A 24010-nucleotide genomic window follows, 5' to 3' on the forward strand; every position below is an offset into this window, starting at 1 on the left:
TAGTGTTCTGCAACTCACAGAATTAACAAATTCCTAGCAATATCAATGTGGTGCTCCGGCACAAAAATGCTTCTCATAATGTGCCAAGCCACCATATTACAGGGTTTCAATGTTTAATTCTGTAATGTGCAATAATGTGTATATAAACGGCACAAAATGTACCAACTTGTTCACAACAATCTCATTACCGAGTGAAGTGATTGTATCAACATGTCTAAGTGGTGACGGTGATTTAAGAAGTCCAACATTTGGTCTTAAAAACAGATTATATTATTTATAAAGATCTGTGGGTGGAAAGGAAGAAGCAAAGCTCATCTGTCAGGAGAACAAATGAGGAATATATAACTCCTCCAAGGCATAATGACAGCAGAAAGAGGGATATTGTTTAAAGCTGATGAAGAAGAGAATTCATCCTGTTCGTATTTAGAGGCCTGGATAGAAAACCTCAGTATATTCCACTACAAGATAGAAAAATACACTCCGTCTCATGAAAAACGGTATCTTTAGTGTTCAGTGCAATTCTTGCTACACTTCTGACTCTATGAGATAATAATGCCAGGTTTGCATCTGGTTTGAAGATACACTTAACACAGGTTTCAAATCCTTTTTAAAATAAATGGATGGACTTAAGCTCTGCTGTATGTATTGCTTAACGCTGCATCTGGTCGTCTTCTGAACATAAGCAAAGCTGCTTTACAAAAATCCATGTCAGTTATTTCAAGAATAAGCATGCTCACATATATATATTATAGATCATATTTTTCTTTTGTTCCTGTGAACAGAAGTTACAGCATTCATACGGCCCTTTTCTCACTGGCTACTGCACAGACATTTCTCAGCTAAGCCTCTCGAGATCCCTTGCGTTCCAACCTTTCCAGGACTCCCTGAACAGCGACCACCAGGCCATTAACTGAAGATATTCGATCCAACGTTAAACAAAAACTGTAATCCAAAAAGCAATTTGCTGTTTAGCTATTTAGACCCATTTTAACCCCTCAGGAACTTCATTAAGAGCTTTTTGTCAGCGACATACCTGGCCTTCAACTATCCACTTGGAGATGGAGGTTTTGCCATCATACCCTGGCCGGAACTGAAGCGTGGCAGAGCGAGGGCTGATGTTGGAAATCACCAGGTTGGACGGAGCACCTGGGAGTTCTGAAGAAAGAGATGCAAATGAGAGGTGGAAATGCTCTTCGTCTGGGGCCCAGCAACACAGGTTGACATTCAATGTGTCAGCATACAAAATACCTGCGTAACAATTATAATCTAGCAAATAGCTGTGGGTTTTTTTTTCTTTTTGGCAGAGTATTACGTACAGCATTCCTGTTTCTGCTGCTCTGGGCAGGCACCACATTTTTACAGATCAAACAAGAAAAGAAAGAGCCCATCTACAGAATTACAGCTACTCGTTTAGAGAACTGACAAAGCTTGGTGGCTCAGCGTGGTGGCAGCTCCAGATCTGCCAAGTCACTTGCTTAGTCACCTAATTCCACTGTAATTCTGTTTCTCCAGAACTAAATGACAATAATTTTTACTTACTTCTTAAAGTACATTCAACTTTAATATATTAAACAACAGAAAGACTCAAATTTTTGGGTAGTGTATGGGGAAGATTTTGTAATTCTTATATTGACCCACAATAGATGGATTTTAGAGGGCATTTCTGAGACCTGAATCAAGTAGATGAATTGTTAAAAATTTCTGCTGCAAAAAAAGAAGGTGACCTTCTATGGGGAAAAATCTGCAGCCCCAATCAGATCTTTGCCTCACATCAGTCAAGCTTACAGCAGCATTTACATTTTTAATATTATCTGAATTACGAACAAAAGCAAGCACAGGAAAGAGATTAAATATAGATTGTTTAGAATAAATTCCCAATAGTACCTGCATTCATAAGTAATGGAAATTAGTGTTATAATCAGTAATCATTCATAATGTTGTACTATGCGCAAATGTAACAGGCAAAAAATGGGCAGCTTTTTGGCATATATTTCACATATGCATGAATACAGAATGTTTCCTGATTCTTACTTCACATTTGTGGGAACTATGATCAATAAACTAACCCTGAGCAAATCGAATAACGGTGTTATCTGGCTAAGAACAGGGAGCATGGCATCGATCTAGTCTACAGCTTGTCACAATTACCCATGATTAGGGAAAAGAAAGGCAAGTTCAAAAATACCAGAAAAGGGAAAAACTGGATTACCATCAGTGACGTACACTACTGCTCCACTTTGGAAAACTCTACTTCTATCACCTATTAATTAACTGAAACTGCTTGTTTGACGTGAGAACTGGCTTTTTAGTTTGCTTTCTATACTGGATCAGGAAGAGTGCAGAATTTTAAAAACAAAATGCAAAAAAAGCTAAATTCCCAGGTGCCTGAAGAGTAACTCAGACAATTCAGTACCTCCTCCCAAATCTTTCTCAGGCCACAACCCCCAGATGTTGTAAATAAGATTTTAGTTTCATTAGACAAGTGTCCTCTCACAGGTGACGTAAGCTATAGTACTTATAAATGGAAAAACCTTTCCCTTTTAACGGCATCCAGACTCTATTTTTCTCCCAAAGCAACACCTTGTGAATTGATTCAGGCTTTCCTCTTACGTTACTTTGTAAATGCCAAGAGATTCTGTATTGTATCCACTTTATTACTTTTTCTGCTCCTTCAGCCACCCCTGCAACTTTTTTTTGTATTTGTATTGAACTGCCTCAACTTCCTGGTAATTTTAATTTGGAAGCGTGTTCATGTTAATGTTTTAAACTGTTCTAAAAATTAAATTTAAATTATGGGGTAAAGAATTCCAATGCTTTATAAACAAAACCATTTTTATTGTTATGGAACCTAAGTAATTTGTGATTTTTGGAACACAGAAACATGAAGAATCAGCCCATTTTCATTTGTTTCATGGAGTTTTACCAACCTGGGGGCACACCAGAAGAGATGGTGGAGGACGTGACCCATCCGCTCCCTTTTGCGGTCACAGCTGCCACCTCGATTGTGTAGGTGGTGAGAGATGACAGCCCCGTGATCTTGTACTCCAGCGTCGTGTTGGGTAGCGTGCGGGCAAGACGGGATTCATTCCTGCCATACACCTCCCAGGAGATCTGGTACCCTGAAAAACCATTACGCAGAAGTCAGGGGGCTGTAGCAGTGGTGGGGTCTAGATTTTCTTCTAAAGCACAGTTCTGCAGTAACCCAGAGAGTGGCAAATTCCTGCTTCTGCAAGATTTGCTTGTGGTCAATGGTGGTATGACTTGTTTCCTGCTCTACCTCATTATGGTCACCTTTTATAAGCAGAAAAAAAGAAGTTGAAGTAAACACTGGCTAAAATACCCAACTATTTTTCTACTATTGTTATTTCCAGCAAGCTGCTGATGTAGGTACCCCATGGGGTATCATCTGCCCGTCAGATTACAGATGGGGAAGAGCATGGAGTCTCAACAGTCTGTCTCTTTTTCTATGACTACACAGCACTTGCTATGAAATGGCTAGGAATCCTGGGGATAATCTTGCAGAAGGGTGGACTTTCATTTTGTGAACTCTGCAAAGTGAATAGGAAGAAACACCAGAATATAAAACATCTTCTCACCAGCTAGAATGTCTAATTAAAAATCTATACGTGCTTAGTAGAGCTACTCCCTTTCCAGGCTGAAGTAACCTTCACTGCTGTATATCTAGAAATACAAATCCGACAATAACAATAAGGGAGGAACATTGTGGGAATCTTCCAGGAACTGAAAAACCTCTACTCCCCACTGCTTGCTCCTAGCACAAATCCTTTAGCAGGGTGAATCATTATCCTTTCTTTCAAAACCACAGTGTAGCCAATGTATTGTCCAAAACTGCACTCACCCTGACCTCCATATTATTCTCCTATCATAACCAGACTCTCCTTTTTATCACTTTTATAACCATTTGCCTTCCAAGAACTTTTCTGCTGTCTGATGTCCTCAATTTTACCTCCAAACCTGCGTGTCCTCCTCCTGCCCAGTCCCACTTCATTCTCGTTTGAACCCATTTGACCCTTACTGTGCCTGTCTCTAGAGAGCATGCCGGAAAAGTTTGCTTGATTGCAGCTTTCTTTGTGATTTGACTGGGGGAGGGGAATACACACAGCTCCTGAATGCCTATGAAATGGAAGTGAGTGAAAAGGACTAACAGAAAGGAACCCCGCTGAGCGAACCATGCGCGAGGCAAGCTGGCTAGAGAAACTCCCTACGGGGCTCCTGTTCCCCATCACCTAAGAGGAGGAATTCAGACCACCTGGGGGGGCTTGAGGTTTTTTCCCCTTATTTTTTCTTTTAAAAAAAAGACAAGATAAGCAGATTAACATAAACAAATTGATGTAGCAAAATACCTTATGATATTGATCAACAAGGAAATATCATCTCATGAACTAAAAGCATGATGAGACAAATACTTCTGCAAGGGTTTGAGCGGTGTGAGATGTTATCCTTCCTCCGGTGCTAGCTGCCATCGCTGATTCATGTTAACCTAATTTTGCATGAAAATGGGCTCAGAGTACTCACACAGTCATGAATTTTGTTTCAGGTGAGGGGGCAGTGATAAAGAGAATTCAACAATTCCAGCTACTCCACAACTGCTTGTCTGACTATGCACTACCTAGGGGAAAGGGAAAAACTCCTGAATGCTCCTCTGGAGCCAGTTTAAATAAGCTTCAGACGGGAATTAATTAAGTCAGTAATTTACCAATATCTCAGAGGCACCGTGGCATTTTGATGCTTTCTGAGAAGGCTTGAGAATCATTTACCAGCGATCAGAGTTTATGTAGTACAGGCAAGATTATAATCTGTGTGAAGATGTTGACAAAATTTAAGGCCTCTATTGCCTTTATTAATAGAGGGTGAACAGAAAGGCAGGGGATGACTGTCCACTCTATTTGATGCTCAGTGAAGAGGCACAAAGGAGTTGCAAACAGGACGCCCGTCACAAACCCTCCTTTCTTCCAAAAGCTGTGGCTGCTATTTGTTCTGGGCAGGGCAAGGTGGGAGAATGAGGAGTCTGAGGAAGGTGCAGTTGTGCCTCTCCCCACTTCCCAACAGAGGACACAAAACTAGCAGCTGTGTCCCCAGCCAGGGATGGAGCAGAAGCTGGGCAAAGGCCGTGCTCCGGCTCATCTGTCTGCCTGGGAGCTGGGGATGACCCTGCGATGCCTGCTCTGAACCCTACACGTGGCGCTGGTAGAGGGAATCAGGGAGTATCACCTCAGAATAAAACAAAACGGGTTGCTCAAGGCCATAAACAACCAGGAGATAAGCTGGGGACTTTTAAAGCTCTCCTTATCCATTTGTTGCTTACAAAAAATAGAAAGTTTCATCTACAATGCACTACGGAATCTTAAGTGATTGAGATATCTTCTCTCCCAACTAGATATGCTTTGGATACGCACGAAATGTTGGTGATTATTCTTTGAATATTTTACGTTTTATCCCTTGTGATTATAGGGCCGAGACCCAGCTTTCCCATCCATTAGGCACACAGTCTCTACGCATTTGTTCACTGAAAAAATGTTCACCAGCAAAAATATCCTGAGTTCACGTGTGAATTGAAGAAAAGGAAAGAGGCATCATTTACTGTTGGGTATTTCACTCTTGAAAGTATATTTAAATTCCAGTCATATAAAAAGGCAAGCAGAAAATACATACATCCCGAGCAGACACAAAACCAAACGTAATCATGCATAACAAAAATAGATGAAAAAATGCTGAAGGAAAGGAACAGCATCCACCGTACCCCCAAGTAGCACTTAAGCCACAATGACTGACAGATGGGCAGAACTGTAGGCCATGTGGCTGGTGAAAATGCGCCCTCTGTTTTGCAGACGCGACCGCTGCCAGAAATGCGCACGGGGGAGTCCAGCCGGCCTGGGCTAAGTGTTTCCTCTGGCTTCAGTGTGAGCGAGAAGAGGAAAGGTGCCACAGAGCCTTCCCGTATGCTTTGGCTCTACACCCTCTCCACAAAATGCTGCCTAACGGAAACTAATGACCAGAGGAGTTTCAGAAATAATTTTCTGTTGATCTGGAGTAAATTCTCTACAAGAGAGCAGTACACCCAATCACAAACTGTCCGTCTACATCCAGGTCCTCATAAATCACTGTTTACTGAGAGAACGAGGAAGATACCGAAATTTACAGCAAGAGTAATGGGCAATTTCCCAGAGCAGGCTGGCTGCTGGGCACCACCCTCCGTGCCTTCCTCCTCCCAGCTCTGCTGCATGGAACAAGAAGGTCCAGTAAAGATATCAACGAGCAGAAATGAAGAAGAATTGCCTCCCTAAGCGCTCAGACCGCCGAGCAGCCCTCTATAAACCTGTGAGGTACTCAGGGCACGAACAATTTTGCTATTCTTTTCTCCTAGCCCTAATGCAATTTTGCATCATTAAGGGCATTTCTTTTTCCTTATAAAGTTTGCTGGGTGCTTTTACACTGGTGTTTCATTGTGAACAGTAGAGCTTTGTGGGTTAATTCTGTCTGAAACAACTTGCCCCAAATATAACACGGTCCATCATTGTGCTCCACCAGGTTTCAACCCATTCTGGGAGGCAGCAGCTTGTTTCTAGTAAAGCAATTCTGCAACGCTAAGCATAGTGCTGCTAATGTGTGCTTAACATCATCTTACTCGGATAGACTTGGATTTAGGTACCTAAAGTTAATAAATTAGGCTTGAAGGCTCTGGGCATCTTCACTGAAAAAATACTGCTCTGCTTTCAGAAGTCTGTAGTTTCTGTTCTCAAACCACTTAAATCAATGCATATTTCAGGAAGGTTACTGTGGTATAAAGGCACAAGATGATCTCCATGAGGACCACATATACTATAAACAGCACGGAAGACACACGTACAAATGGTGCATGTTATAGATACACAGAGAGAACACTGTCAAGCGCAAGTGCTACCAAAATAATTACACCTGTCAAAATTAAAATGCTTTAGGAAATTAGACTGATATAACATTTCAATATTCAGGGGCCAGAAAGTCTGTTGGTTTTTTTTTCTTTTTCAACTCCTAAAATGTATTTAATTTTTACAAATTATAACAACTTTTTTTTTTAAATTAAACATTTCAGTGTCAATGCTCCCAAAACAAAATGTTTTGATGCATGTGAAATTATCTTCTCCCTTTCCAGCTATGATTTTTAGCTCCAGTAATTTAAAATTTGGGAGCTTTCTTGCACTTCAAATCCTTGAAAGCCTTTGTTAAGTGGGATGGCCATCCTGTGCAGCTGTAATAGTTTCCCATCTGAAAACAATATTGCCTCTGTGATAAGAACTAGAGTTTTTCTCAACTATTTATAGCTTCCTTTATGAAAAATAATGAAGTTGCTGATGTTGTATCTACACTGGCATTCAGCAAATAGATAAATAGCTTGTCAAATGGCAAGCTCATCAAAGAGAAACAAGAGAGTTCTGAACCCTTGTGATGGTTTATACAAAATTAAGTAATGACATGCAAATGCTGTCACGCAGTCCGCAGCCAGACCACTTGATCACAGATGAAGGGTACCGCTGATTTCAAGCTTGTTCTTGATTGCAAATCTTAGCAATGCCAATCCAGATTTTGCAGCTGTAAACTCCACGTAGGAACCCCCCACCTTTGGGGCAAAGGCCAAACACTGTCTCACAAAGTTTCAGAAATTTAGTAGCACAGGTGGAGGTCAGGGAAGATTTAACAAGACTCCACGGGGAGTGATTTCTAACACAGGCTGCCTTTTCAGTGACCACAATCATGAGCTGCCAGTAATTGGACCCATACTTTCTATAACTTGCCCTAGCTGACATTTCAATTACCCAAAAGAGGGACCAGGAAACCAGCGCTCGCAGTAGCCAGTTCTTCCTAAATGCTCTATTACGCAAAAATTTTTTCACTGCAATGCTACACACAATTAAAAAAATAATAATAAAAAAATAACCAGGATAGCAGCTGATACTTGCCTGTAATGATGCCATTTTTCTCTACAGGTTCTTGCCAGCTGACCTTGAGAGATGTGTCCAGAATCTCGGTGAAACTCAGGTGTCCCACCGCTCCTGGCTCTGGCAATCAGGAAAGGAAATCTGTTAACAGGAGAACCCCGAGTACTTTTGATCTGATTCATGTGGCAAGGTTAGGGCTGAAGAAATAAAACAGAGCCAGGGCCAAAGGAAGCCTGCTGGAAACATCAGTGAGAGCTGCAGGGGAGAGGGGAGAACACAAGGTGTTAAGAAGCACTCTGGCTATCACCACATAAATTATTTTGTCCAGTCGTCATCCTAACTGTGCAGAGAACTGAAGAGAGAGGCAGCAGGAGACTTGCACACAACTTGTTCTCTGCCTCTGTTCTTGATCTAATCTAATTAGAACCATCAAGCTGGCAATCCTGGACGCGACTGCATTTGCTCTTTTCCCTCAATGGCGGTGTGTGACATTTACCCGTGCTGCCGTGTGTGGCTTATCTGGCTGTAGGTCTGTAGCAACACCACCAACCCCCCCCTCACCTGGAAGGAGCCTTTTGGCTATGCAAGGTCAAAGCAAGGACAGTCACCAAGATACCACTTGGACAGATTCTCTCAAAACAACTCTAAAAATGTCCAACATAATGGCAACTGTCTTCTGTAAAATGAATACAAGTGTGTGAAACTTTTAAAGGATTTTTATGGTGTAGCTCAAGAGCTCTAAAAATTTCAGCTCCCTAGTGTGCAATGAAAGAGCATAAAATGGAATGACTGTCAAGAATATGCCATCCTCCCTCAATTTTGATCTTCGAGGAAGACATCCTGACTGATTTTTGATCCAACTGCTGTTCTGTCTTCAATCGATGTACTGGAAAAAGGAGGTTTTGTTCACTTTATATTCACTGTGCTTCTGTCATTGGATCCCTGCCCGAGTATCCTCCAGCTCCACTGACATCAGTTGGCAATTTCTCGTCTGCAATTTCATATTTTGTTTCCTCTTCACTTTAGTCCAGTTTCTCATTCCCCTCCAGCTATGATAAAAAAAAAGGCCTGCCAGTAGGTCGGCTACAGCCACGTTTGCAATTCTGCAATCCTAGTGAGGAAAATTTCCAACTCCATTCTGTGATATCTAGTAGTCAAAGCGTTACAGGAAGAATTGCTGATCTGGTAGCGATCTCAGGAATGCCCAACAAGAGCACAGCAATTATGCACTATTCGGGGCCATGGATCTGCAGACATGCAAACCGCATACTCGCAAAGCTTCACCCCAATTAGCTCCTGCAGTTGCAGTCCAATTTTAATGTCATAATGAAAAACAGGTGCAGGTTACTTCAAGCCAGGACACATTGCTTCTGACTGGATGTCAGATTTTATTTGACCTACAGTTCATCAGCAAACAGATCCGTTTGCACTATTTTTTTTCTAAAGGGTTGCCTAACTTTGCTATACAGACAGAAAATTATCACCTGAGAACACAGATGACAGTCCTTTTGAATCTTTTTTTCCCACCACATAAATCCTGAAGCAACTTAGATTCAACAAGTTCTCCACAAAGATGCATTATACCATCCTGCACTTAATTTCTCAGGCACCACAAAAACCAAGGAAAGCAATTCTGAAGGATCAAAAAAAAAAAAAAAAAATCCTGCTCATCTCTACTGCTGAAGCTCCTTGTAGCATACAGCTGCATACACCAAGAAACGTTTTAAATGTTTTACAAAATACAAGTCTGGCTTTCTCTTGTTTTATGTTTCTTGATGGAATTTTCTTGTATTTAAAATGGCATGTGATCCCAGCATCTCCCTGAGATACTCCCAGTGCCTTGACCGTGCCCTTTCTTCCACTTTGCGCAAAGTCTTTCAGGCTCATTTCTGCAGCCTTTCCTTCAGCAGAAATATTAATGGTCTCTTTCCTCTTCCCAGCTGATTAATTTTTGTGAAATCTTATGAGTCTCTCATCTTTGGTTTCTTACTCCTCTGTACTCACTGAAATTAGCCACAGGGTTCAAATGTCGTTGGAGGGAGAAAGACAGATGGACTTAAGAAAGACAGTCGAATACATTTACAAATCATCATTGTCAAAAGCTTAATTTCCTTAGGAAAACAGGCAAAAAAGTTAATACTACACACAAGAACCTAATGCATGGTTCTCTTTCCTCCATGCCTTTTGCTTTAACCCCAGATAAACATGTACGCTTTCACATTAATGGTTCACACAGATTTCTGGTAGTGAAATTGCTGTCTCTGTGATCTTCTAACAGGCAAAGGTTTAAGTCTACAATCTGCTTTTAGGGCACAGGTCTAGCATACGGAGGAGACTAACCGCAAAAGGAAAATCCATAGGAAAGTGTTTAATTTTCTTCATGTTCTTTCAAGAATATCTCGTGAAAAATCGGATTAGCACTTTGAGCCTCACTTCCGTGAATACTAATGATAATCAGATTTTTCTTTATGGGAACATCGAATAGCCTAAAAGATCCCTATTAAGGCAAAGTAGCATGTCTAAAAACAATACCTTAATGGATGTATTAGGCACTTTCTTATTCTGATTTGGGTCTGCAAATGTGCAGCACTGTTTATGATGCTCTGTGACAGGAAGATACAGATGCGCTGGCCAGAGCCAAGACCAGTGCGGACACACAGTTAGCTACGAGGGCCACTGCAATTTAGTTGTTATCTGCATCAGACAGATGCTAGACTTGTTAGTCCCAAATATGTCTTGAGCAAACACTTCCAAGGGGCCACAGAGGCCAAAACATTTTCTGATGTGGGAAACAATTTATATGCTAAACCATCCAGCTCGTTTTATTTCATCCTGACTCCAGTTTTGCAGAATAAAAGCTACTGCATTGTTATGATCCTGATTGTTTTATATAACACTTGCAATATAATATAGGTACAGACATTTTCAATGTACTGAATAAGAAAAGGAAACAATTGTAAATTAATCGTTGACCTCCAGAGGAAGTTCCAGTGCTCAGTTCCTAAGAAGATCAATTCATATGCATTGGGATGCCTGAGCGTGGATTTAAGACCATAAAGGCTCACAGACATAAACAACGTGTTGTGTGTTAGCTGAATCAGACTATGAAGCTTTCAGCCTCTGACCAACGTAAAAAAAAAAAAAAAAAAAATCATCTGCGTTTAGTCCATAATGAAGAAAATACCAAATATCATTCATTTCCCGCAGGCTGAAGGAACACACACGGACAACCGGCTGAGGTCATTGTCTGATGCAAAGTAACGTAACAAGAGATCGCAGACTGACTGCGAAGCCTAGGTCCACTTTTAAATGCCCAGATTTGAAAATTCTGGCTTTTATATCCAACCAAACAAAACCCGAGTACCGAGATTCTCTACCAGTGCCGAACACTCACTGTCTTCAAGGGTGCGCAGGAGGTGGGGTGTGCTTCGTGGTCCATCGCCAGGTGTGGTGAAACACAGAACCGATGTATAGTAAGTCGTGTATTTCTTCAGGTTGGTGATGCAGCCGCTATGAACACCGTGAAAATCCGGAGCGATGGTGACCATAGTCACGCTCTCTGGAGCATCCACTGGCCACGCTAGAAGCTAGAAAATTTAAATGTGGATGAGCTCTCATTAGAAGTTGTGTCTATTTGGAATCAAAGTATGCTTGGCTGCCAAAACCATCTTAATCTGATTCTGAAATACAAGCAATGCTGTTAAAATACTGTCAGCTCTGACGCTGAACAGATGGATATAACACTGTTACTATGATAACTGGAGGGATGTGTATAATACTCGCTGGTGATGGGGGATCTACTGATACCGTGGAGGTATTGCCATTCTCAGTGTCTGCTACTGAACAATGCCAAAATTACTGTGAATTATTATTTGTATGACACCAGTCGTTTTGACTCTCTCTGGGCTGCTCTGACCAGCCTGGACAATCTCTGCCGCTGAAAGGATGCGGAAGGAAGAAAAGGACTTTCAGTGCTAGTCTGAGATAAATGCTTTATCTTATTTTAGGGTTCCTTTAAAGACCCCGCTAGCTAGGGAGGTTAGTGGGCCGGGGGGGCGGGAATCCTTGGTCCCCTCCCCCAGCCCCCAGCATCCCACTGAGCAGCCTTGCCTAACAGGCGAAGAGCCTTGCAATGTTTGGTGGTTTGGGGATATCCAAACTGTGAATGATTCAACTGGTTCTGGAACTACAGAAAGAATAGAAAATGGTTGTAAAGATGATTACTACAATTTTCAGCACCTGGGTCCCAAAAGTTAGACTCCTGAAGATATTTTCATGCGTTTAAAGCAGCATGCTTGTCAGATGTGCTCAGTTCTTCCAGGTTTCATTCATCTCAGTGGATCTTCTGGGTGATTGATATTTTGTAGAGTGGAGTACCTTATGTGTAAGGTACCTAAATGAGGACTTAAAAAATTCATTTTTGGCAAATGACTTTGAAATTTTAAAACAGTTTTTGAAGTTGCCTTAACGGCTTAGGGGTCTAAAGCTTTAAAGTGCTTATGAAATTTTTATTTTGTCCAGAAATCCTAACCTTGTCTCTAACACCAGCACGTTAAAATTCTAGGCCTTGCTCAGTATCTGTGTAAATTGTGCTACTTGTATTGATTTCAGGCTCATAAACATGAATAGATGCCTGAAATTAATGAGCCATATTTGACACATTTAGCCAAAGTCTACAGTTTCTGATAATCAGGCAGCACACTTAGAGGACTATAAGGAGTAATTCTGTTAGGAATATTTCATATTTGAAAAGGTGCACTTTACAACTTCTTGAAATGCAAATAAATTTCAAAGAAAAGATAAAAATGGAAACCGGTTGACGGAATAGTAGGTTTTATTTTCTTTTCTAAATCACCTTTGTGGATTACAATTGGCATTTATAACTTTGGAGGACTGAACTTCTCATTTTTTGAGTATGTTTCATTGCACAGTCTTCAGAAAACGTGCAGAAAATAAAGGTGAACAATTCCGTCAGTTAAAGAAAAAAAAAGATTATTTAATCCTTCAGAAAAGCAAAGGCCTAATTTTGACTACTGGTAATTTATAAATCACACAAAAAACTATGCAAAAGTAACTGACAAAAATGTTCTTGCACAGTCTCTGTACTGCAACTCACAATCCCTATGAGAAACAGGAATGATAAAGCTGTTGCGATCTCCCGCAATCAAAGAAATCCAAGGAAAGAGAAGTTTTGATCATTTCAAAAGTTTTCACTGACCACTGACAGATACAAGTTATGATTTCGGTTATTTTATCCCATTGCTAAAGAAACTGAAACATAAATTAGAAGTAGGTATGCGATGAGGCTAAGGATTTTTAGACTGAAACTCTTTTTGAGTAAAATAAAGTATAAAAATCTGAAATATGACTTTTGCAAATCCGACTGAGCTCACCATGCTTGGACTTGCACCAGAAAATTATAGTGCACTGCAGTCCACTGAGCCCAGAAAGTGCTTTTATTCTCCAGAGTCTGAACAGAAGCCAAGTACTACTTCTGTACTGAGGTTTCAGGATATATTCTTGCAGCCCTGTCAGTCACCTAGTCTTGGGAGCTGATTGTATCTCTGGGAAAAACAGACATTACCATCTACATGTATATAATACTTCAACAGCAGGATTCTGAAACCATCACTGGTTTTTATGAGAAATATATACATGGGAAAAATACTAAAACTCCCATGCACAGCTCAGTCTCAGTTTCTCTATCACTTTGAGAAATTCTTAGAGAAGGATCAGGTCTTCCAATGCTTCTAAAATCCACCTACAATCCCTCAATTCACAGCTTGCCTCCTCAACCACACACCCTTCTCAGCTCACCCGACATTCCCTTGCCCAACACCTAAATCAACCTTCCTCCTCCCTGCTCATAGAAGATACCTGTCCCCCCTTTTCCTGCTCTGTGATTCCCACAGGATTTCTCTTTGTTCTTTCCATGTTTTTAAACCCTTCATTTATTATGCCCCTACTGCTGAACCGTAGAAAGAGTTTCTATTAAGCAGTCCTTCGTGAGAGACAGGAATAAGCCACTCCAGCTACCTTCTTAGCATACACTCCACTGGCCAAAGTACCAACAAGTGCTCTGTTAAGCACTCTCTACTCTGCGTACTGTAATAGATATTGCCAGTTGCCCCATCAACAGGGACTTATCATGCTAACTTCGTGTCATCAAGCACGATTAATAAATTTTACATTCTTACATCTCCCAATTCATCACAGTGGGGAAGTTAAGATAAATATTTAGTGTGATGTCTTGGTTCTTAATGAAATGAATGGGAATTTTGCACTAGAGTAAATAGAAATCTCAAGGTTGATTTTCAGTGACACGACGACATATCTCTTGTGCTGACTTTCCAAACTGTTTGACACTGAACTGTTTTTTGGCTTTGGAAACCCCCCAGGCAAATGACAAAGACATTAAGATATCTAGCCTATAACATATTGGCTTTTCAGAACTTACATAAATTAGTAAATGTTAGGAGCAACAACCGCTCACTTATCATACAATCATTGAAAGTCCTGAGCTGGAAGGGACCCACAAGGACCATCGAGTCTAGCTCCTGTCCCTGCACAAGACAGTCCCAAATTCACACCGTATCTCTGATGGCATTGTCCAAGTGCTTCTTGAATATCGCCAGGCTGGTGCCGTGATGCCTCCCTGGGGAGCCTGTGCCAGGGCTCCACCACCCTCTGGGGGAAAAGCCTTTTCCTAATATCCAGCCTAACCCTCCCCTGGCACATCTCCCTGCCATTCCCTCGGGGCCTGGCGTTGGTCACCAGAGAGAAGAGACCAACACCTTCCCCTTGGGAGGGGGCTGCAGAGCGCCATGAGCTCTGCCCTCGGCCTCCTCTTCTCCAGGCTGAACAACCCAAGGGAGTTCAGCTGCTCCTTGTACGGTTTCCCCTCTAAACCCTCCCCCAGCTCCGGGCCTCCTCGGGACACTCTCCAGTACCTTTATACCCTTAATGTCCTGCGGCGCCCAACGCTGCCCACAGCACTCGGGGTGAGGCCGCCCCAGCGCGGGGCAGAGCGGGACAATCCCCCCCTCGCCCGGCTGCGATGCAGGGCTCGATGCACCCCAGGGCACGGCTGGCCCTCTGGGCTGCCAGGGCTTGCTGTCGGCTCTTGTGTGAGCCAACTTTTCACCGTTTTACTCATTTGAGATACCCCTGAAAATATACAGTCACTTTGGAGATTCAGAGATTATTAGGTTCAACTTCTAATTGTTCTGTACCAGGACTGTTAAGGCAGACATTATTTGAAGTTACAGAAATCCTGTTTCTACTTACCTTGTATCCTTGGTTAATACCATTGATGAACTGTTGGGGTGGAGGGTTCCAGAGGAACTGGATGGTTGTGGAGTTCACTGCTTCCACTTGCACATTCTGCGGCGGAGCTGTAGGCACTGATCCCAGTCAGCAGAGAGGGAAACAAAATAAAAGAGTGGAGGAGGGATGAGGGGACAAACGAGAAAAGCTATTCACTGCCACTGACGGGTGACAAAGCAATAACAACCTTGAAAAAGGATGTACTTCTTGTGAAATGGTAACCAGCAATGATTTGGAAAGAAGGGTAATTGGGTTAATTTCTCATTCTGCATTAGAGATTCTTTCAAGGTGAGGGGATGAAGTGATTTCTGAAGCTTATTGTTCCACAGATGAGTTTCTCAAAGACTTGAGACAGAAGCTAGGTAATGATAGGCGAACACATCTCTTTCAATTATCCATGACTGCAGAGAGAATGAAGTTTCAGAAGGAATTTCTTGAGTCTTTTAATACTGCACAATTCCCCAGATCAGACAAGCAAACATGGAGTTCGCACAATTAAAACTCTAATTGTGAATTATAATCTGGTGACAGCATCTGTTTATTATTTACTGCTGCTTAAAGAATTAGGACCAGTCATATCACATGCAATAAAGATTTTTCTTGGGAATTGGAGATGTTCTCGTTTTATCTTGATATGTTATTCATTCATGTATACTGAATTGGTTATATATATTTGGAACCAATACATCCTCTAATCTACTAAAAGTTGCATAAACATTTTATGCCAAGTATTTAATTAGACAGATGTTTTCTCAATACAAAAGAGAGCATGGAACATAAAGGCATACTGCCTTCAAACAACAAAAAATAACACCTGAATATTTTTCCATTTAATATAATGTCTCTTTAAATACCTTCCAAGCAATTTCTTCAAATTATTGCTTTAGGATGTCATTTCTATAGTTCTCAGAGGAAAGTCTACGGGTCTATTTTTTTGAAATTACCAACCTTTGGGTAAGTTTAAGAAAACAACTGCTTTTTGAGTATTAAAAAAATGGACTAACACCCTTTGAATCCTAGAAAATAAGTTTAAGAAATCTTCAAAAATATTACTATTGGCAGCCATGTGCATTTGTATTCTACAAAAGAGGAACTATCCACAAGTGGTTTTGAAGACTGGAAAGCTTTGTTCCTTCTGCATCCAAGGGGAAATTTCTACCAAAACCCAATGACCTATGCTTCTAAGAAGTATCTACAATTCCCACTGAGAAATGGTGGTTTGTTCCATACTTTTCAAAAACAGGTCACAGACTTTTAAAGCTTCAGAGTACTTTTGGAAGATGAGTCTTTGTATGGAGAAGAAATCAAGACGTGAAGTTCAAAAATGTAAAAATGCCCCCTTTTCCACCAAAAGCTATGTTTGTTTGAAAGAGACATAAAGGGGCATTCTTCTCAACTCGTGTACAAGCTATAGCGAGACCACAGCCAACAGAGCTAGGACACTGAACACTTATCAAAGACATCCACAACCCAGAAACATCAAGACAGAAAAATGGAGAAATGCTCAAAGATGTCAGGTGTGAAATGACAAGAACATCCACCTTCATGCTGTGTCACACCGAAACTCCCTGATGTCTACCATGGCTTGAAAGTTTAGCTGCACCTTTTTTTTAACCTCAGAAACTGCACGTTACTCAGAATTTTCTTGCCCTAATTTAAAACTTGATGTCACAATTTATGAACTATGCATAATTATTGAGTTCTAAACCCAGAATTTATCTGTTACTACTCTAAATTTTTGTTAGAATCTGGGTTCTACTTCCTGCCATGTATCATGCCCTGTAATGCTTTTGGAAGGTTATAATGTTGTTTTAATGACCTGCAGACATCATGAAGTTTGTGTCGTTCAGAGATTCACCAAATCATCCTGATAGAAAATCATATATATTAAAGTCACTCTACAGTCACAACGAGCTGCTTTGGCTACATTCCCCTACTAAATGTATTTTTTTCTTATTCATGTTCTTTGATTAAACTGTTTATTATGAGAGCCACAAGACGTTTTTCAATCTGCTTTTGTGTGCAATACTTCACATAATTAACTGTTAACATGAATAAGTTTTTTTTAAAAAAATTAAAATTTTTACTTTCTTGCATATTTGCATGTTCAGATGTTGTAACTGCCAGAGATTTGTTATTGCAGACGAAAATTGCATTAGAAGCCTTCAACGTAGTTTGTTATCAGAAGCCACCTGGATATCATTGATAGATTAATCTCCTTCTGTCAGGAAGGCTGGATCAGCTGAGCATCATCCGCTCCACTCATTCCTCTTCCTTCTGCTGAACTGCTACGTTACATCTCTATTTGTATGTGTTAGGGTGATTTTGTAACACAATTACTGTACAGAAAAATCTAGACGTAACCCACGTGCTGCCCACTGACAGCCACACTTGTAGAAATGCAGAACTTGGGCAGTGGTAGGAAGAGTCTGTTTTTCCCAGAGCATAAGAAACACACACAGGTGACCTGGGAGTTCCCCGTACAGGCACTCCCAGCAGGCCACCCACTGCCTTTATCATTTTCCTGAAACACCAATTAGCATGCACATGCTGCTTCATGGCTGTGGGCATTTTCTTTAGTGGAGGATCCCACGGATGCTGTTCAATGAATAACAGATTTCCAGATTTCAATATCACAAGGATTTTATTCTAAGGGTCTGATGAGTCTTTAATATAAAAAAATTGCAGTATTTTGAATTAAGAGAAGAAAAAAACCTGCATCAGCAAGCTCCATGTTTCCATTTGCAGTCCTTACAGTCCTCAAGAAAGCTCAGGCAAGCACTCAAGGACAGGTTTATGACAGTTTTAGAAGTGTTGGTAACCAAATGAATTAGTTATTTCTTTTAGAAAGGGAAATATTTTTCTTTCATTAGAAGATAATTTCCTGAAAGAAGAAACCATCATCGCACAAAGTACCCGCTACAAAAAGAAAAATGGCAAAAATTATGAACAGAAAACATAAAACCTTCAGAATGTTGGAAATCATGATTTGTATATTACAATTCTTCTTTGGACATCTTTATTGAAAAACCAACATCTGCATCTCAATGACTGCATTTAAAGGACGGAAAGAATGCGGTCCATCTGATATGCATAAGCTTAATTATACTGCAGAAGATAGAATACATTTTTATATCTTTAATCAGTAAAATAATCACATGATAATCTCAAATCTACTTCAAAGTGCCCGTGTAAGTTCTCCTTTTATGTCCTGATATTAAAGACTTCCCTCATATCTGAACAGTTTTGGATTTAAAAAAAGTAAAGAAGTTTGACACAAGCTAAAATCAGAATTGACCTCCTGGTCATTTCAAAACTCAAATACTTTTTGAAGATCATGGTTAGTAACTTACTGAAACTGCAACTGTCCACATAAAGGATTTTCTAATTTAGTGGTAGATGTCTATCCGCTTCCTACAAGTCTCTTGTTCTCAAGCAGTACAGAAGCTACCGATGTCAAATAGGTGTTTCAAGAGTAATCCCCGAGTATTTACATGCTCCGTTTTTAAACCTGTTCTTCATCATGTTTGCAAGTATTCCTAAACCATCTCACCGTGGAAACCCATCTGGGAGTCATCTCGGAATTGCAGATCAAATTGGTCAGACAAAACCAACTGTTACCTTCTTCCCGATAAAGTTCACGCGGTTGGAAATCTGTTAAGAGCTCAGCCCCCGGGACTGCAAGGTAGTGCATGGCATTCTAAGTAAAAAAGGTCATGGAAGCACTCTAGATAAAAGCCATTAAAAAGGTTTCGCTGACGGGATAATTGAGGGAAGAGAAGGCATTAAGGTTAAGCATGTGTACATGTAATTATTCTGTCTCTAGCTATGTGCAAATAGCATGTAAACCCCACAGAGATTCTGACAGCCAGACTACTGGTCTTAAATATAGATCTTCAACAGAGACTTGTAGAAAAGTCTCTTACTCCTCTGGAGCTCCTGACCTTTGAGGTGGCAGCTTCCATGTCTCAATAAGGCAGGCTCGGGGAACTGCAGGTTTTTCTCAATGTGAAGGTTTTGTTGTTCATTTAATGCGCTGGCTTGAGGTGCTAAACTGCACATCCCCAGTGGGAACAGCGGGGTGCGTCTGCCGCGGAAGCATGTGATTCCTCCAGTGAAGCCTGTTCCCCCACGCTCCCGGCTGACATCCTTTGCTACAAACTGCAGCAGGGACACAGAAAAAGCAGCCTCTGCAATCCTACACATGCCAATATTTGAAATTCAGTACTGTGAGATTTGGCACTAACTGTTGAGTTTGCGTCTTGCAGCTGGGAAGTGCCTTCTTCCCTTCTTGCATGCCTCTCACAAGGAAAAGATTTTACTTCTTTATGAAGAGCTGGCGGCCAGGGGCCTCACCGACACAGCTGCTAATTTCAACCTTTGTGAAATAATTAAAAAAACACAAAAACAAACAAATAAAAACACCCCAGTCGATGGCAAATGACACCTAACAGTGATAAAAGTGAGATTAAAAAAATCCAGCCGTTAGAACTCCAGCCTGCTTCTGAACAGGAGCAGCTGGGCCCAAAATGGCCAAGGATGCTCCAAGGCCATTGGTAGGTTCCCCAAAGGAAGTGAACAGGGAACTTTAAGATGTTTTTTTCCAAGAAAGCCTAAGGGAAAACTAAGGGAAATCTCTTTTCTCTGAGATGAAACTGAATGGTTGCAGAGAACACTCCTTATTCTGAGATTCCTTTTTCAAGATTATTTCCTACATAAAATAGGAAGCTTTCAGTTAACGGAGTTTTCTCTAGCTCTTCTGTCTCAGTCTTATAAATTTCTCTGATTCACCTCCAGCTGCCTCAGGAAGAAACTACCTTGGACATGGCTGAACAGACTCACCTTGCCTTTATCCTTTTCTCTGCACCATCAAGACTCACTAGTCTGGTGGCTACCCCACTCTTATTCAGGAAGGGCCTTTTGCTCAGACTTCCCTGCCCTTTCAAGGTGTCCATGCACAGCACAGAGGGGAAATAAAACAACACTGAACTTCATGTTGAGACCTACGAACTTGAGGACATAAGAGTGGCCTTTAGGATATGCATCAAAAGAAAGACAGAGCATTTAAAGTAGGAACAAAAGTGGGTTAATGTCAACGCAAAGAGCCCAACGAAAGCTATGTGTCTACTTATAAACCTTGCCTTGCCTAAATCTAAGGAGCGGTGGGAGTTTTTCAAAGAGAGAGGAGTTCAGAAGTATTCATGCTAGTGAAAGCTTCTGCTTTCTCCAATCAACCTGCAGGAAAGGGTAAATATGTCCAGCAGTACAGAGGAGAGACACCATCATCACCATCCAGAAAGACGTTTATAACCCAAAGCTATTCTTATACGGAAAGGTACTGGGAAACTTCAGTTTTTCATATGGCAATGAAAAGTCCTGCAAGACACTGTTTAAATAAGTAAAAATTGCCCGATGCAGAAGGCTGGCACAAATCCCTGTGAAAAGTAACATCAAAGTAAGGAACAGCTGGAGAAAGTCTGATGAAGAAAGACCTATATATACAGAGCATAAAAGGATTAGGCTGAATATCACTCTGAAAAGACTTTCAAGATTTAGAGACAGTCAAACTGTCTGACCCTAGTGCTAGGATGTTCAGTGCTCTGCCAGTAAGTCTTTCTGACATTTTATCTAACTGACATTATTTGCCAGTTTCTCTACAAGTTTAGACCTCTCAGCATCTTGCGAGTGTGGCTATGATCTGGAAGTTGGTGATTTTTGAAGAGTGTTGAGTAGCTGATTAGTTATCAGCAGCTAAAGCAATGCCAGAGGACTAATAAGGGATTAATAGACTAGGTTCTGGTATAAATCCACAGCTTATATGGCCAGTCAATATTCCCCATGACAAAGATGCCAATGTGCTGATCTGCTCCTGCCAATGGGTTGATGCGCTCCCAGTGTTCATTTCCTGCCAGGCTTTGACTGCACAGCACACTTGACTAATATGAGGTGTTTCAGGTATTTTTCATCTGCAGACAGACAGGCTCTTGCCAGCATAGCTCACATCATTTAATGCATGTCAGAAGAGAGGCGGCAGCGGTGGTAGCAGGAGAGGGGGATGGATGGGAGTGTGTGTCTTTGACATTTATCTCCGCTCATATTAAAATCAGAATATGATTTACAAGGCAGTTTTACACAGGGCTTTTTCTTACTCCTGCTGGTTTGGTTTAGGAAGGACATTCTGGAGCAAGAAACAGCCACTGGCTTTTCCTGTCATTTCCCAACTACAAGAAAGATTAAGGAGCAGAGTTTCGGAGAGTAGCACATTACATATGGAGACTTGATATTAACCCAGTTCCAAATGATACTAATACCAATCAGACTCCCTTTTCAACCTTAAATGTAAAAAGGCTTCAACCACTTTTTAGAGCAGACAGTATGCCTTCGGTGATTTGCACAGAAACCCAGCAAGGCATTCATTAGGAGGTGGCAGCATCTGTGAAGTAGTTATTTACTGCTATTACTAAATACTGACATAAAATAAATAAATATCCAGTTTTTCTTCTGTGTCTACCCACCATTGAACATTTAGGAACTACATAAAGACAAACAGGTCACTGCAGGTTGTCCTGCAGTCTAAACACTCTTGCTGATTAATATGAATGCAGGACTGACTACACTTAATTTGTAACGGAGGATTTATATCCTTATAAATGACAACAGACAGCCAATCAATAAAGGATGATAATAACAGCACATAATATCAAGGGAAATTAGAGTCAATTGCAGGGTTTAAGAAAACGAGCGCGAAGTCCAAACCTGAGTCTTAATAGATGGAAGGTTAAGGTGCTATGATAGCTTAAAATGTGCAAATAAACAAAGCAATCAATTACAAACATATTCACAAAAGAGATTCAAATTCTGTGTGCAAGCCAACTCTCCGCAAAGATCTGGTCTTTAGTAGGATACAAAACATTAATCCTGGCTGCACGGAGAAGACTTTAAAAAAGCATTTCAAGGTCTGCTATAAATACTTCTAGAAAGAGGTTGAGTGTGTCTAGACTCCTCTAAACCGTGAGACTTAACATGCCCTAAGACAAAATATAGATAGCTTCCTCCTTTAACTGCTGTGGTTAATTAGTGTTGCATATGAATAATCTTTTCTTAAAGATCTCCCTACACCTCAAACTGTATCTAATCATGTTATAATGTACGCCTAGTAACAATTAACAAACAACTACATATTCTTCACTGATCGTAAATTAACTGATGTACCGTAAATTTGCAAGTTTTTAAAATAGTTTAATTGTTTTATGACCAATAAAATAGAGACCATGTACTACCCAGTGCTCAGAACCCAGCACAACCCCGCAATTATGGGAATATATGAAAGCTTTAAGGGCCTGGTACTTAATTATCCTATGGATTTTTATACCAATCCAGAGGTGTAAACATGCCTTACACTGGTTGTAAAAAGTAATTACATATCCTTTTGTTGATATAATTTATACTCTTCTTAAAGCACTTACCAGAAAGGTGTGGAGGAGCCATAGCATAAAAATCAGAGCTTTAAAAATAATTTTATCTTTCTCTTTGCAAATGTCTGCACCACTCCCAAAATGCTACAAACCACTCTTTCTCTACAGGCTGTATTTCTCTCCCTTTTTCTTTACAATTTATTCCATATTTCTAAAACAAGGTATTCTGTGACTATCAGAACTAATGCAGCTAGTTGACTCGGCTTTTGTCTCCTATATTGCATACGTGGCACGTTGCATATCTTGACCATGATAAACCCAATTCCCTGCCATATTCTCTCTGACTCTCCTGGAAGAGTAACCTCAGCCCCTGCCTGTTTCACGTCCTATAAATCCATTCCATGGGACCCCAGATCTCTTCACCATTTCTATTTATTACTGACGTTGGGGCCGGCTCTGACCTGCAAGCATGGTAACATGTCGTCACAAGGGTCAACAAAAATAGATAGTGTTTGAGTTCACTCACAGCTTCTTCTACAACAGAGGCAGTAGCAGAGTCTCGTCTTGCCTGTACTTATGCATTTGAAATCTGTAGGTGTTTCTTACTCCAAGCTGTCTATCAAATTTGACTGAAATGACAATTCGCTTTAAAAGCTGTACAGTGGGACTGTCAGAGAGTGCATCTCCTCCTAAGGAAACTGTGCTATGAATTATAACTGTAAAGGATGTTCTGGTCCCATTTGCTCACCTCCTTGTAAAGTGTACTCTGTCACAGGTCTGCTGAACGCTCCCAGCCCAGCCCCGTTGTAAGATGCCACCTGGATTTCATACTGGGTCCAAATGATCAGCTCTTTCACTAGGCAGTAGTTAATTTCTGCACTGGTGATGTTCTTATACTGGTATTCTCCAGGGAGGCCGGCCAGGCGATACCTACCACAGGGGAAGAAAATTTGCTAGTTAATTTGATAGTATCAACTAGAGCAAAAATCCTGACTAGCAAAATATCCTCCTTTGTTAAAGGACACTATGCAAACTTTTACAGCAGAATTATACAAAGCATAATGAAAAACAATCAGAAAGAACAGACTAACTCCTGATAAGACCATATCATGTTTGACTGCTATAGTATTTATAATCTGATCTCACCGAGATTACATGCTCAGGCTAAACAAAACGAGTATTTTATCCTGTTTTACGGTTGCAGAAAAATTACAGCTTTTTAAATGTGGCTTGTCTAGTAAAAGCTGTGATTTAGTAGAAAAAATAGCCCAGATGTGATTTTTATCAGGATGCTGCTGTAAATCAGCTTGAGAAATGTTATTTTCCTTCTCT

The 24010-nt window shown here is 40.8% G+C and overlaps 1 protein-coding gene across 4 annotated transcripts in view; it reads right to left on the reverse strand.

Moving 5' to 3' along the window:
• Positions 1-24010, reverse strand: part of SDK1 (sidekick cell adhesion molecule 1) — a 419246-nt gene that overhangs the window by 96882 nt on the left and 298354 nt on the right. For all 4 annotated transcript variants that reach the window (XM_064461554.1, XM_064461553.1, XM_064461555.1 and 1 more), the window contains 6 exons: positions 23427-23608; positions 15225-15340; positions 11332-11524; positions 7959-8057; positions 2928-3119; positions 1034-1155 (listed from right to left, as the gene is read on the reverse strand). In XM_064461554.1, coding sequence (XP_064317624.1) covers positions 1034-1155; positions 2928-3119; positions 7959-8057; positions 11332-11524; positions 15225-15340; positions 23427-23608 — 904 coding nt within the window. The remainder of the gene's footprint in view (positions 1-1033; positions 1156-2927; positions 3120-7958; positions 8058-11331; positions 11525-15224; positions 15341-23426; positions 23609-24010) is intronic.

This window comes from Phalacrocorax carbo, chromosome 10, assembly GCF_963921805.1.
Source record: "Phalacrocorax carbo chromosome 10, bPhaCar2.1, whole genome shotgun sequence".
NCBI classification, from domain to species: Eukaryota; Metazoa; Chordata; class Aves; order Suliformes; family Phalacrocoracidae; genus Phalacrocorax; species Phalacrocorax carbo.